Below are 14932 nucleotides of genomic sequence, written 5' to 3'. Positions count from 1 at the left end.
ACATCTGTCTGTGGGTACACGGTGCACCAGATGCTGTAGTTAATGGCACACCTAACCTCCCACCATGAGATGGTATACTAAAACCTGAGTGGAATTTTCCACTGCCAGCCTGCCTTCTTTTTCCTTCCGTCTCTTCCCAGCAACCGCTGTCCAGTGCTGGGAGAAACCTGTAGGGGATGGTCCAGACAGGATATTAATGGGGCCCTCCAACAGTCAGAAGGCCTGACAGAGCCCTGTTTCATTGTCACCTTGCCTTGGAGGACGAGGAAAAACTTGCAAAGCTTATTAGTCGAATGGAGCTGTTTCTCCCTCTAACTTACTCGATCTCTGCCTCACTGCTTCATTAGACTGTCTTACATCAGACGGTCTGCTCCTTTCCATGTTTCCTCACCACATCACCACACTCACTCCCACATATACACACACATGCACACACGCACAGGGTGACATCTCTCACCTAATCAAATAGTGGATTATCTTGTCCTGATAAATTGGAGCTTGTAGCACTTGAAAGGTCCTCCTGGAGGAGTGCCTGCTCCCCCTGACAGCCAGATTGAGCCCCCAGGGAGCAAGGAGAGAACATTGCCTGGTAATGATTTGTGGTAAATCGGACAAATGTTTTTGGAAAGACCTCTTTCAGGCAAGGGGCTTGATGAATTTAAAGCTTGCAAAGAAACTCGAAACCCACAAGTCAAACTCAGACATGAGTGAGAAAATAGACATCCAGTTAGCCCTCTCTGAATTAAGTAATGATGGAAATGATTAAATGGTCCAAAGGATTTAGGTGAACTAATGTGCACAACCCGTTTGAAAGAGCGAATGTACTCAGTGATACGAATCAAATTGACAATAAATTAATAAGGAAAAAGATCAACTAAAGATATTTGCAGACCCAGTGAGCTCACTGTGCAAAAAATATGCCAAAAGAGGCAGTTATTTGCTTCCTTTTGGAGTGATATTCAGTTAATCCAATCAGTTATTTAGGAGGTTTTATATTCCTCATGGCCATTTTACACATAAACAATGCCAACATGCGTGAGCAAGAGACATTAAAAATGTCATATCAGTCCCAGTCCTCAAATTAAGATAATTATAGGTAATTATGTAACAATGCAAAAATGATAAGAGTTAACAGTGTAGGCAGACTCACAAAAGATAAATGTGCAACACAAAGCCAAATGCCCTCAAATAATATTCAAATACAGACTGCACTTTACACACTGCAGAGCATGTGTATTTACAATTGATGAAATTCAGCTTTAAGTTTCATGAGAAACTTAAAGCTTTACAAATCTGTAAATTACTACCAAGCATGGTGGTATATGAGAGACAATATGCCATGCTTACATTGATTTATTGGAATAAAATTTAATCAACTCTGAAAATGTCTTGATTTGTTACATTTCACCACGACTAACAAGTTTTCTTTACTTTCTCTTCTTCTTCTCTGATTTCTCTGTGTAGGAAAACCCCTACATGTGTAATAATGAATGTGACGCCAGCACCGAGGAGCTTGCCCATCCTCCAGAGCTCATGTTCGACATCGAGGGCCGTAACCCCACAACCTTCTGGCAGTCCACATCCTGGAAAAAGTACCCCAAGGCCCTCCTGGTCAACATCACCCTATCTTGGAACAAGACCATCGAGCTGACAGACGACATCGTCCTCACCTTCGAGTCAGGCCGGCCCGAACAGATGGTCCTAGAAAAGTCGCTGGACTATGGACGAACCTGGCAGCCCTACCAGTTCTATGCCACTGACTGCCTGGACGCCTTCACCATGGAGCCCAAGACGGTGCAGGATCTGACCCAGCATACCCTGCTGGACATCATCTGCACTGAGGACTACTCAAGAGGTTATGTGTGGAAGTATGACAAAACGGTGCGCTTTGAGATCAAGGACCGCTTTGCGCTGTTTGCCGGGCCCCGGCTCCACAACATGGCTTCACTTTACGGTCAACTGGACACCACCAAGAACCTGAGGGACTTCTTCACCATCACAGACCTGAGAATCCGCCTGCTCCGGCCTGCCACAGGAGCTACGATGGTGGACGAGAACAACCTGTCCAGATACTTCTATGCCATTTCTGACATCAAAGTTCAGGGCAGGTAAGAAATTCTTTTGCACACATGCTTTCTCCTGGGCTAACTCTCAGACTGAACACTTTTAGGATTGATGTTGTAATAATGATTCTGTAGACCAGAACTTCTGTGGTTTCTCTGTAGCTTTGTTGCAACTACAGTACAGCTACCCAATAGTGAAGAAAAATGTGTTTACCGTTACCATTCTTTCCAATTAGGCAGCAGATCTATAATGATGTGCCGAGTTCACCAGTTGTCAGCATGTCTTAATTAACCAAGCTGCTTATGGCTTGCTGAAGCACTCTACTGTATTTTGGACGCCAAATTCACTCAGCTGTCTGTCTATTAGCCTATGGAAGACATTAGAGGTAGCATTTCAGCTGTCAGGTCACTGAACGTTGTAATTAGTGTTTGATTTACGGAACCCACAGAGGGTCATATAACATGAAAACAAGACGCCATTATACTGTTAGCAGAAAGGCTGACAAAAGCTTCTTGACGCTACTACAAGAGTCACTGGGGCATAGACTTAAGTGGATCTGTTTTACACTGTGTGGTTTTTCAATTTAACAGATGTGAATATGGTTGTAGGGTTGGAGGAATGAAGATTTAATTACTCTTGTTTTGCTCTTCACACATGAGAGGCTCGCAGTACAGAAGTGCAGAGCAGCGGAACGTCACAACAATTTGAGGATATGGGTAGAAGTGTTGAAGTCAGACTGCCAGACTATGGCTCACAACAGTGGCTGTGTCACAGTGTGCCTCAGCCTGGAGATAGACTTGGGAAGGTGACTACAAATAGAAAGATTAGTAGTGTCAATGGCTGATACCATTGTGGCTATGTGAAAAAGTAAATCAAAGTTTCCTGAGCTGAATGTTAGGATCAGCATCAGGTAACAATTTAAGAAAATAATGGGACTTTAATTGTTGGCATCCTCGTGCTACACTGGCTGATACATAGTTATATTGCAATAATATGTTAGCTGCTGTGACATTATTTACACTAATAATGTCAAATGCCTTCAAGCAATTTAATGAATCTCTAATTTGTTGATTTCCTTAATATGCCATTAAAATGGAGTACAGCCATACTACACATTGCTCATTGCACTGTAAATGGGCAGGTACCCTTGAGCACAAGGGGCTATGATAATGAATGCCTCGTTCAGAAATTGAATTTTTGACTTTTCTCGTGATTGAGAAGGTCATTCAGCAAAACTAACTGGAGGGAATTTACTAACACAAAAGAGTTGGATGGGGCATCCATTCAACATCCGCTGAAATGAAGGGGGCTGTCATAAGCGCAGATTATTTATTTTATCTGACTAATCATGACCGAACTCATACATCCCTGTGGGGCTGTAGATTTGAGCAATGGCTGTGCGCCACTGTCGGGCTGCGATCGTTTACTAGCCCGCTGCTTTTAGAGTGACGCTCGCCTGAGAAATGTTCCCAATGGTTTACCAAAGGTAACACACAGTTCAGCCATAATGAGATACAGTCTACACAGAGAGAGGCTTCACTCTCCTTTTTCCCCTCCCATGGCGAATCACTGCTCAGCCCCTTTCTCCATGCGTCGTATACGAGACATAAGCTCCTTAACCCCCGGAATACAGTTCTGTGGGACTCGGTGGGAGCGATTTTGCAGGGGCAGTGAGGTTGAATCTGGCATATTTCACTGTGCTGGACTCGGCTGCCATCCGCCTGGATCAAAAGTGGGTGGAGGGGGTGGAGGAAAATACCGTAGGAGAGCTTGCCGATTTTCTGGCCTTGCCACAACAGTGTGAGAAACAAAGAAAGGAACCTAAGCTCTTTGCCAAAGTAGGTCAACCTAGAAAAGATAGAGAAAGAAGGGAAGAGGCACAACTTTGCAGAAGTACATCTCTTTGCATCTGTGACATGTAGCTAAAGTTGTTACAGGGAAGCCAGAAGTGTCATGCATGACCATTCTATTATGGTTGATTACAAGAAAGGGCCAGACCAAAGGCACTGGGGAGAGAAAAATCGATGCAAAGAATTTCAAATCAAACCAAGCATGCAGCTGTGAGATGGATGTGAACAATGCATAGTGCCAAGTGACTTAAATGAATTTGACACCCTCACTGTTTTATTGTATCAGCAGTGTTAAATGGGTGTGTGGAGACAGAAAGCGTGGAGAGTTTGGAGGATTTTCTAATTATCTACCGTATGACTTTGGCATAATTGCTCTGCCTTTTTTTTTTTACATGCTTTACAGTAACTACAGCCTGCAATTTCGCCAACTGTGTCTCCCTCTTCGCTCGACCCCCCTTCCTGCTCTTCCTCCCTCCCGCCTGTGATCAATACAGTGTAATTAAAGCTGGAGAAGATTCAGGCTACTAAAGGATCTCTTTCTAGCTCTCTGTTTCACTCTTTCAGGCTCTGTCCCCCCTCCCCGTCTCGCTCTATTTCTCCTGTACAGAGTAGACTTGTCTCCGAAGGGGTTCTGGATCTCTGCCTTGAATTATATACGAGAACCCAGCCCCATTCCATCCCTGTACCGCCACTCCAGAGATAAACACCAACCACATACCCGTAACAAGAACTGTGGAAGGGATATTTTGGTGCTTTTCTTTTTTTTTTTTTTTTTTAATCAAAGCACCGTTATGGTTTTTAATTGCCAAAATCTACCAGGACAATCCTTTTATGGGCCAAACTCTGAGGTAACCTCCCAATAAGGCACCACATTTTTACTTGTGCTATTAGTTCCAAACTTTTCTCCTGCCGTCAGGGCTAAATAATAATGCAAGCCCCATATCAGAAACTGAATTTCCAGCTTGTTTCTACCCTGTTTGTGTAAAGCAAAACAGAAGATAGGGAAGAGAAAGTTTGTTTCACCAATTTACCCTTGTGCCTGTGGGAGTTGTGATTCAATTTCCAAAGCATATATATGCCGCGAGGCATTATCAGGGAAGGTCAGAAAAGACCTCAAGGGTTCACAGTCACTTTGACTGCAGGGTAGACAGGTAATTCACTCGAAGGGGTGAATTGGTTATTAGATGCACTGCCTTTTTCTGGTCTAGACTCCCTTCAGCCTCACGGAAAGCAAGTCTTGTTCAGCGAGTGTGAAGCCCACACTGACAATGAACCCCAACATCTCAGGATATTGCTGCATTTTAACTCTCCCCACTGAATTCTGAGGGGGGAGAGTTTACACTGTCAGTTTACACTGACTTCTGATGTTCTTCTGAATGCAAACATTTCTATATGTAAATATAAGAATAAAATTCATCTTTCTACATGTAAATCCACCTAATGTGAAATCAGTCGGATCATTACTGTTTGGATTGGGATAAAATCTCAAAATATATTAAATGCTAGAAACATCCAAAAGTAGGCTATAACTGGTATGAAATACAACTGTAATCCTATTGCTGTGTCCGTTGCCACTGCCAACAGAATGCAACCACAGGTATCCTTCCTGGTCACTTAAAATAATATATATTAGTATTTTAGCACATTGCATGTTTGATTGACTCAAATCTATCGCCATACAATAATATCATTATTGGACAATTTTACATTTAGTGCCAATATTTTTAGAATTTACAAAGTCTCTGTATGGAAACTACAGTGTGGTTAAGATTGGGGTAAGGGTTTGATAAACTGCATGTTTTGCAATAAAACCACTGCAAGTATTAAGTGCAATGTAGCGCATTACACTAACATTGTGGATGAATTATCATTACAAAAGCACTGCTATTATTCTGTATTATTTTTGGGTCATGTCCACACTTGCTCTAATATTCAAATGTGTGATAAAGAAAAGAGATCATCTGGCACAGTCCGTAAGAGATTGCATAGTTCATCTCTCCCACAGTGCACAGGTCATATTGGCACACATTGTATGCATGTGTGCTTTGGATACAGCTGTTTCAACTACAGATCAGCAATTTGGTGAGTGATGGCTCTATCGGATCTCCCCTAAGGGAGGAACAAACAAGAAGTCAATCTGCTTTTCTTTTTTTTTTCCTCCCTCCCTCCCTCACTCTCCCTCCACAGTGCTTGGCTTGCTCTTAGCCCTGCCTGGAGTCGACAGAAAATCTGTTTGTGCTAATTTCATGTTTCTTCCTGCCCACTTCCCCCTTGAATAAGTCATTCCACTTGTCTACCCTCCTTAGTCTCTCTCTCTCTCCCTCAATGCCACCATAGGCATCTATTTACATTGGGCTGTGCTCTGCATTTCAGCCTTTTTTGGAATCAGCAGTCTGTATTACTCATTGTGTGGGAGAATGCCATGTGTGTGGGACAGGCCAAACGATCGGTCCAGTTAACTTGCACCATCTGTTAACATCCACGCCACATGTTGGTTTTATACTAACATGTGGCTGTAATCAAATGACCCACAGCCTTTTGTTAGTCCAGCACAAATGAGTTCAGTGAAGTATTTCAAGAGTCAATGAGGCTATAAGTCAAAATGATTTGCTGTGTGTTTATGTTGTATTTTCTTTAGGTCCAGGGTGACTCATCAAAGAGGAAATACAGGAAGATAGTGATGTGGGTACCACTTAAAGGGCAGTAGTATAAAGTGGTTGTGATCATTGAACCAGTTCATTCTGCCCTCCATTTATCATTCTGTCACTTTTTTTATTAAGTGGGTATTGTGTTCATTGGTTTGTAGTGTGAGACAATTTTAGTTGTCTGTTTGTATTGTTTTTGTTTATTGTTGTAGCAATGTTTATGCTGCTCTCTTGGCCAGGTCTTGGAAAAGGGATTTTAATCTAAACGAGACTTTTACCTGGTTAAATAAATATAAATACATTAAATAAATTATATGGTGTGTCTTCCTCAAGCTCGGGTCCTCTACCAGAGGCCTGGGAGTTTGGGGGTTCTGCGCAGTATCCTACCTGTTTCTAGGACTGTGCTCTTCTGGACAGAGACCTCAGATGTTGTACCTGGACTCTCCCTGTTTGTGGGTCACAGCCCCCAGTGCTCCAATTACCACTGGTACCACTCTTGCCTTTAAAGAATAGAATATTCTTTAAAGGCAAGAGAAGAATATATATATTTATTTATTTATTTATATGTACATACACTGCCCTTTACCCATTACCAGACCTAAAGTAATGTTACTTTGTGCAGTAAAGCTGTACAGCAGTTTTTAAATCAACTAACCTATTAGCAGTGGAGGAGGAAGTGTTCACATCCCTAACTTTAGTACCAGTACCACAATTCAAAAATAGAAGTATTTACAATTCTATGTAAGTAAAACTACAGAAGCACAGTAAAATGTACTTACTTTACTACTTACTTAGTATCAAGTACTCATTCTGCAGAAAAAAGCCCCTATGATTAATATATTATTATTTATGACATTTATTAAAAATAAAACAAAGTGCAAACAAATTTCTATTAATCTTCTAAACTTTTCTCTAATCTTTGGTTTTTGTGAAATATCGGATCATTTAACCTCTTTGGACATCAAACAGTAATTTAAATGAAACCATCTAAGAAATTTAGACCTGAAATGAATCTTTGGTGAAACAACTCATACACAACAAGACATTTTTGGCTTTTTCATAAGCCAAAAAGGTTGGGAACTGGTTTAATCTTAACAGGGCATTTTCAAAGCCCATTGTATGTTTCTTTATGCAAAATCTTAATCTGTAAAGTAACTAGTAGCCGTAACTGTCGGATTAATATGGTGAGGTAAAAAGTTCAGTATTTCCCTTGAAAAGTAGTGGAGTACAAGTATAAAATAGCGTCATGTTGTACTATAGTGAAAGTCTACCACTGCCTATTAGCACATACTGAAATATAAATCGATTTTTTGTCATATTTATTTAGGCAATTACTTCATACAGTAAATATTGCAATGCTAATCACTGGGTGTAGTGTGTTTTTGTGAATGAAGCACTTGGACAACAAATCAACAACAGGCAATTAAATTGTTCTCTTGCTTCAATCTGTCCTTTGACATACGCTCGCCTTATTCCCCTCCCTGCTCTTGTTTATCCTCCCTCTCACTTCAAAGCGCTCGGTGAAAATGTCTTTTATTTATTTCAGCTGTGTTTTGAGTCAGCTCAGTTGGACGGTCTGCCATCCTACACTTGCGGGTCCACGGGGAGAGGAAGCAGAAGATGCTTTATTAACTGGTGACCTCTAGTTTGCAACTGAAATATCATCACTCCCCTCATTGAAGGTCCAAGGTTCCCATGTCTTTGTCTAAAGATTTTCAAGTTCAGTTCTAATAGCTTGGAACTTTAGCACAATGTTTAGCAGATCTCTACTTTTAATTTGTGCAAAAACAATGAACTGTGAAGTCCACATTAGACGTTTGAGAGTCGGTTGACGTCAATGAGCAGGTGTTCTGCTTTTGAGCTGACAGGAACCTTCATTTATCTCAGTATGACATTTTAACTCTCCTTGCATCTGTGTTACTTTACAGAACCGATAGAACTCAATGAACCATTCAGTCGTTGCCTTAGATTCTACAAAACCTCCCAGCTGCCTCGCTACTCCTTTTGTCTCTTTCTTCCTCCTCCCCATCAACACCTACATCACCTGTCACTCCTGACTTCTGTCCAGGCCATTTTTCCACCTCTCTGCCTTTGATCCTCCTCCCTCAGTTCGTCTCTAGCTGACGCCCTCCCTGCTTGAGTCTGCCAGGTTGAGAAGCTCAAAAGAAATTTTTATCAGGCAGGGCAGAAACTTTTCACTCACCCTGTTCCCATGCTCTGGTAGTGCCATGCTTGATAAGGCTATCATATCTTTGAAACGTATGCATAAGTAATAGTGTTTGGACAACAGAGCATCTCAAAGTTTTTTTGGACCAACCCGCAGCTGCAGAGAAGCGGGGACAAGCTGGCAAAAGAGAGAAATATCCCTGCCTACAATAAATCCTGATATGACGTATTAGTTCCATCTGTCCTCGCAGAGTTTTTAACCAGCCTCAACACCTGCAATGCCCCCTTCATTCTCATGCAGCTCATGCTTTGGCTTCACGTTTAAAACATGTGTTTACATAGATAATGAGAATAAAAATGGGGAATTTGTTTTCACTGGTTTGTGTTCAGTATTTACCACTTTCAGTCATTTTCTCAAAGCCAGCTGTAGTGGGCGTGTTTCCTTGTGAGGCTGTATTATTATAGAATCTGACCTCCCTATCCAATTAATTGGATATTCCCAGCTGCAGAAACCTCCCCAAGCAATACACATGTGAACCATGAAGGTTAAAAAAAAAAAAAGAAAAAAAAAAAAGAATATGAGGAGAAGGCGGATTTCATAGGGCATAGGCGGATGCAGAATATGAGGTGCATCACTTAAGCAGCAGTAGAGCGTAGTGCACTGTTTCTAGAGGCCACAGCTGCCTGTACAGAGTCATCTGCATATGGCTGCTGGCAAAATCGGACCATCTCTGCCACACCTGTGTCCCCTATGGCAATGGACAAAAAGGGGCTTGATGCTGGATGTCGGGACAGAAATATTCTGTGTGGTGATGTTTCTCCTGTCAATCAATCATTGGTTGAGAAGCTTAATTATCTCTTATTAGGGAGAGTGGCCACATTTTTCTTAATTTACTTGTAATGGTAGATATACAGCAGCACGGGCATTTTACCACCAAATTTAAGCCACATATAATTCATTAGGGTCATGTGAAGTCATTGCACAGCCATCATTTGGCAGGACTGGACATTTTAGAGCTATTCATGTAGCAAAATCTATATTAGCTGCATATTTAGCATAATATAACCTATGATAAGGCTGAAAGTGACTGATATGAGATATTTTTGTTCAGACACTTGTAGCTTTGCTTTTTCACTATTGACCAGGTTTTTAACATTGTGATGTTGTACAAATAGTATCAGATGATTCCATGAAAGATGTTTAGATTTGCATGCCAGAGCACAATATTTCTTATTCACAACCCATTCATACATTGCATTTTTTATTATTCACATACCTTTCTAATCTTTAAATGGGTATGCTATTATCTATTGCACTTGGTTCTGTAAGATAGAGAATACAAATGGAGTTTAAGAAAGTGAATCTTACCTAACCCAAGGCGTAAACATCAGTTAATGAGCTTAATCTTAAGAGAAAACAGGCATTGCATTTTCCTCAGAGAAAGTACCACCTCACAGAAATCACATATTTAATTGTTTTGAAATGATTTTCAAATAAATTGGACATAAGTGACTGATGTTTTTTTTGGGATGTACCTCTAAATACATGTTGCAGTCCTATTCATTTAGTGAATTTTGTTAGTCTAAACCTCACATGGGGTTCCAGCTCATTACCAAAACAGACACTTTGTAAAAATGCAGAACCCGGTGTCATACATATTCCACCATATCTACTCTGTTTTGATCAGCTATTATCTGTCAGATACAATAGGTCTGAAACACTGGAGAGTCTGACAGCCATGTTTTGTTTGAGGGGTGAGGTTCATGTATAACTCTCAGTTGAAAATTATCATATCTGTAACATTCAGACCCAGTACAATGTGAATAAAAAAGTGACAAAAAAGGAAAAAAACAGGTATCCAAGGCCCCCTGTTTAGCAAATGAAAAGTTCTTTGTGAAGAAAAACAAGTTGTGCAATGTGAGTGTTGCTTTAGTTATGAGAAAAAAGATATCTCTTGTTTTGAATATCAAACAAAAACGTAATACTCAGTGTTCAAGGGCATCTGTCTGAGTAATGCATTTTATCCATCCTGTGTGTTTAGAAGGTGAATATGAGTTTGAGTGCTAAGGTGGACTTTTAAGTCCCAGACTGTTTCCATGTATAAACTGCCTTTTTCTCAAGCACAGATTCTTTTCTTTTAAAACCGTCTGTGTCTTTCCCCTCGCTCCCTACCACTCTCACATACCAATGGCAGGATGAAAGAGGGATGGATTTTGACTGCTTAGTCTCTGTTTGCTGAGTTGCCCCTTTCCAAAGACAATCCAGCTTAAACCTATTGTACTGCACTTTCATAAGGCCCATGATATTTCAATTTTTTAATATTCACAACACAAACAGCAGAGTGTTTGCTCACTGCTGTTTCCAGCCTGAATGAAGTTTTACAGCAGAAGCAGTATTTATCTATAGAAACCTGTAGGCGTAGGTTGTGTGAGGAAAGGCACCTGGGTGAGGGTGACAGTCTTTGCTTTTGAGATAGATAGCTTCAGAATCACTGGTGATTTTAGAGGCAGATTGTTGAGGTGAAAAATGCAGTCTTTCACAGATTGAATATGCTTCACTTACTGTAAAAGAAAATATAACAATAAATTACAAAAAATCAAAACAAATAACAGTTGTTTATTTTTATTATAATAGCAGTACTTCACCAAACACAAATTAGCAGCTAGTCAAAGCATCACAATTTGATAATATTTTAACAACTACAACTGTTTCTTTCAGTAACTACAACTGTTTCTTTCAGTTTGTTTGAGGAGAAACAGTTTAAAAATATTCTTGGTCATTTGTAAATAATAAAACATAATGTATTAATTTTGCATTATTTATTATTTATAAGCATACATTAAAATGAAAAAAAACATGGTGACGTTATTCACCAAGAATTGAGTTGCTCTATATGACATGTAAATCTGCATTTTTGCTATAAATAAAATTTTAGCTTAAAGGTATCCTTCAGAGTTTTCTTGTAAACAAACAAAAGTTATGTTTACATTCCATGTTTCTTACCAAAATGCACAGTGTGTCTAACAAACATGTTACATGTTTAGCAAGGTAATTTTTTGAATATTTTAAGTCTGCTTTTCAAGCTAGTTTGCTAGCTTGCTGTTTTTCTTCACAGCACATTGCTATACTTATTTGCACTTTACAGCCATCAACTGGTATTCAGCAGAAAAATGTAAAACTGGCAGAGGGAATATGTAGAATATATTGCATCAAACATAACAGGGGCCCACTCATATATAAAATGCTCCACAGCACTACTAGTGGTGAGAAATTCCCTAGGGTACCTTTAATGATAGTAATAACCAAAAAAAAGATTTAATTAAAATCAACAGGTCACATGCTTGAATTTTTACAAATAAAAATAAATCTGATAGGATTATCATTTTGTTTCTCTTTTATATTCACCTGTGGGGTCTTCTCATAAAGAAAGCATCCAGATGCAGTATTTTTCAGTGACAACAGACAAAAAAACACAAACCCTGAGAACAGTGTAAATGGCACAGAACAGGTAAGTTGTGAGATAAAATCATGCACACTGAAAGCTTCATTTACAATTATTATCAAGTGATAAGCCACCATGTGCCTGACATTGAACCCACAGAAGCTGTATGAGCCAATCCCTTACTATTTATCACAGGCCAGAGGAATCAACTGAGTCCAGAGATATGAGGACCAAAGCTACAAGTGACATGAAGATTTTATCAGCAGAGCAGAGGACAGGTGGTGCGACGCCTCAACAAATCCCTTTCCCGTTTCCCTTCTCCCTTTCTAAAGGGATGAAGCAACATTTATTTTTCACTCCAGAAGCTGGAGGTTACACCTCAACCTGATACAATATCTCTTGTTTTCTTATTGAGTGCTGCATTGCTGATAATGCAGATCTTATATTTTGCACATCGATTTCTTTCCCAATGGGTTAACCATTATTAGTAGCCAGCACAGACAACAAATTGAATTTATGACTAGGACTGGAAGCACTGCTGATGTGCCCTGCATGATGAGACAACTCATGCTTCACAACTATGTGTGGGGTGTGGTGGCAACATATACAGTATGTCCACAACTCTGGCTAAGTGTGGATGTGTTTGAGTGCATGGGCTTGCATGTGTGTGTGCATTTCTGCTGAAAACATATCCTCCAGACAATATCTATATGCCATATTTTGTTCCATAAACCCAATTCTAGTTCAGCATGAATTCAATCTCAAATCCCCACATACACACACACGCACACACCCACGTACACACACACACACACACACAGATTATACAGACCATGCAGCCAGCACCTTTAATTTCCATCATGATCTATACATTAATACCGCCATACAAACTAAATGATTTACTAACTGTTTGCGATGGAGTTCCATTAAAATCATGACAATCTCAGTGGCTACAATGAGATTGATTTCTCATAAAGCCTTTTTATCTGCAAGTTAGGGTGGCCAATTTCCTCTTTTGTGCAAGAAAGAGGGTCATGGGCACAGAAACCAGCCATATCGGAGGCATTTTTCTCTTCCTCGCTGTCGACAGAGCACATTCAACATTCATGTGGTGACCCATTTCATTAATGGAGAGGCCTTTTTTCAACGTGTCTTCCCCCTGTCTTTGTCGGCTGCAGCCGTCTTCATAATGGGCCCTCCTGTCAGGGTTTCATGACTAATCCCCTCATTGACCTCTCCTTCACTTGCAGCCCCCACCACCACACTGATGATTCGGTAACTAGTACAGGGTGGGGGGAGATGTTGGCAACACTCGCATAGTAAATTACATCTGGAAAAACATAACACACTCTACTCAAAGTCTAAACAGTGCTATCTTACTTACATTTAGTTATATCAGTCAAATTTTTAGATTTTAAAAGGTAGTAGAGCACCTTTACACTAATTTATGAAATCAGATTTAATTGTGATGTGATTTTGTACAATGGGGTATGAACTGTTTGCAAGGGGTATGTGGAGATTTGGGGAAAAAAAACAAAGTAAAATATATATCCATACACAACATGCTGTGATTCAGAGTGTGCGAAAACTAGCAAACAGAGAAGTCAAAATACACCTTTTGCCACTCCAAGTGACAGTGGTTAAAATGCAAACATGACCGAACCTCACACAAAGTCTGAGTCTGAACAGATTCAAGTACTCAACCAAGCCTGAACATCGACAGTTTCAGGATCAGTATGTCTTTGATTAAAAAAAAATTGTAACAATATTTACTTATATATTAAATATAATTAACTGTGTTATCAAAACATCCAGTTCAAAAGAGAATTATCACCTAACTCTGCAGTTCCCCTCAGCTCTATGGAGCTTTGTAGCATCTTTCAGCTCAGTGTTTTGATTTTCAGGACACCAACTTTACTGTTTCGTTCACTCTTACAGCTCTCATAGTGTAATTTTTAGCAACAGCAGGCAGCTACTTGCAAACTACCTGTCCATCACTAAATGTTAAAGGGACAAAGTTAGTGACTTGCTGGCGAACATAGTGGAGTATTTAGCATCTTAAAAGCCAAACGTTTCCCTCAGGACTAAGTGATAATTAAGATTAAGCATTGTGTGTAAAGGCCAGTAAAAGATTATTTCTTTGCTAAGATCTCATAACAATACTTGTATCTCAAAATGAATTACTTATTGATGTGAAACTAGTATATGTGAAACCTGAAAACACTACTAATAAACCCAAAACTTTAAGAGTCACTCTGAGGTTCACCTTGATCCAAGTGAATGAAGGTGGATGATGAAAAAAACAAACAAAAAGAGTTACCTATTCTCCCATGAAGGGAAAAGTCCACTCATCGCTTCGAATGCAGACAGTACAAACCCTCAAACAACAGGACCAGCTTTTTCCTCAACCACCCAGGAATGCTGGCCAACAAGACATCAGTGAGATTTCCAAACTTCTCACTCACCAGACCATACACCACATCCTGCAAACAGCAACGATCGAGATAAGAAAAACCCTCATCTCCTGCATGGCCCCTAAACCAGACCACTGACTCTGCCACCTTTAGACCCTTCAAGATCTCCAACATGGAAAGACCATTTCACACTCACACAGCAGTGTGAGCTGATAGCACAACTTGGATAAACATCACCCCTACCACCCTATCACAACTCACCTCTAGGAACACACAGACACACACACACACACACAAATGTAGCACATGGCCTGGACCCCTGGTGTTTGCAGTCAGATCAAGGAGAACAA

General features: G+C 40.2%; 1 protein-coding gene across 5 annotated transcripts in view; it reads left to right on the top strand.

Annotated features, from left to right (window-relative positions):
• ntng1a (netrin g1a) overlaps positions 1 to 14932 on the top strand; it is a 104883-nt gene that overhangs the window by 45970 nt on the left and 43981 nt on the right. For all 5 annotated transcript variants that reach the window (XM_042400045.1, XM_042400044.1, XM_042400042.1 and 2 more), the window contains exon 3: positions 1465 to 2108. In XM_042400045.1, coding sequence (XP_042255979.1) covers positions 1465 to 2108 — 644 coding nt within the window. The remainder of the gene's footprint in view (positions 1 to 1464; positions 2109 to 14932) is intronic.

Source organism: Thunnus maccoyii, chromosome 21, assembly GCF_910596095.1.
Source record: "Thunnus maccoyii chromosome 21, fThuMac1.1, whole genome shotgun sequence".
Lineage (NCBI taxonomy): Eukaryota > Metazoa > Chordata > Actinopteri > Scombriformes > Scombridae > Thunnus > Thunnus maccoyii.
This window is presented reverse-complemented; position numbering and strand designations above follow the sequence as displayed.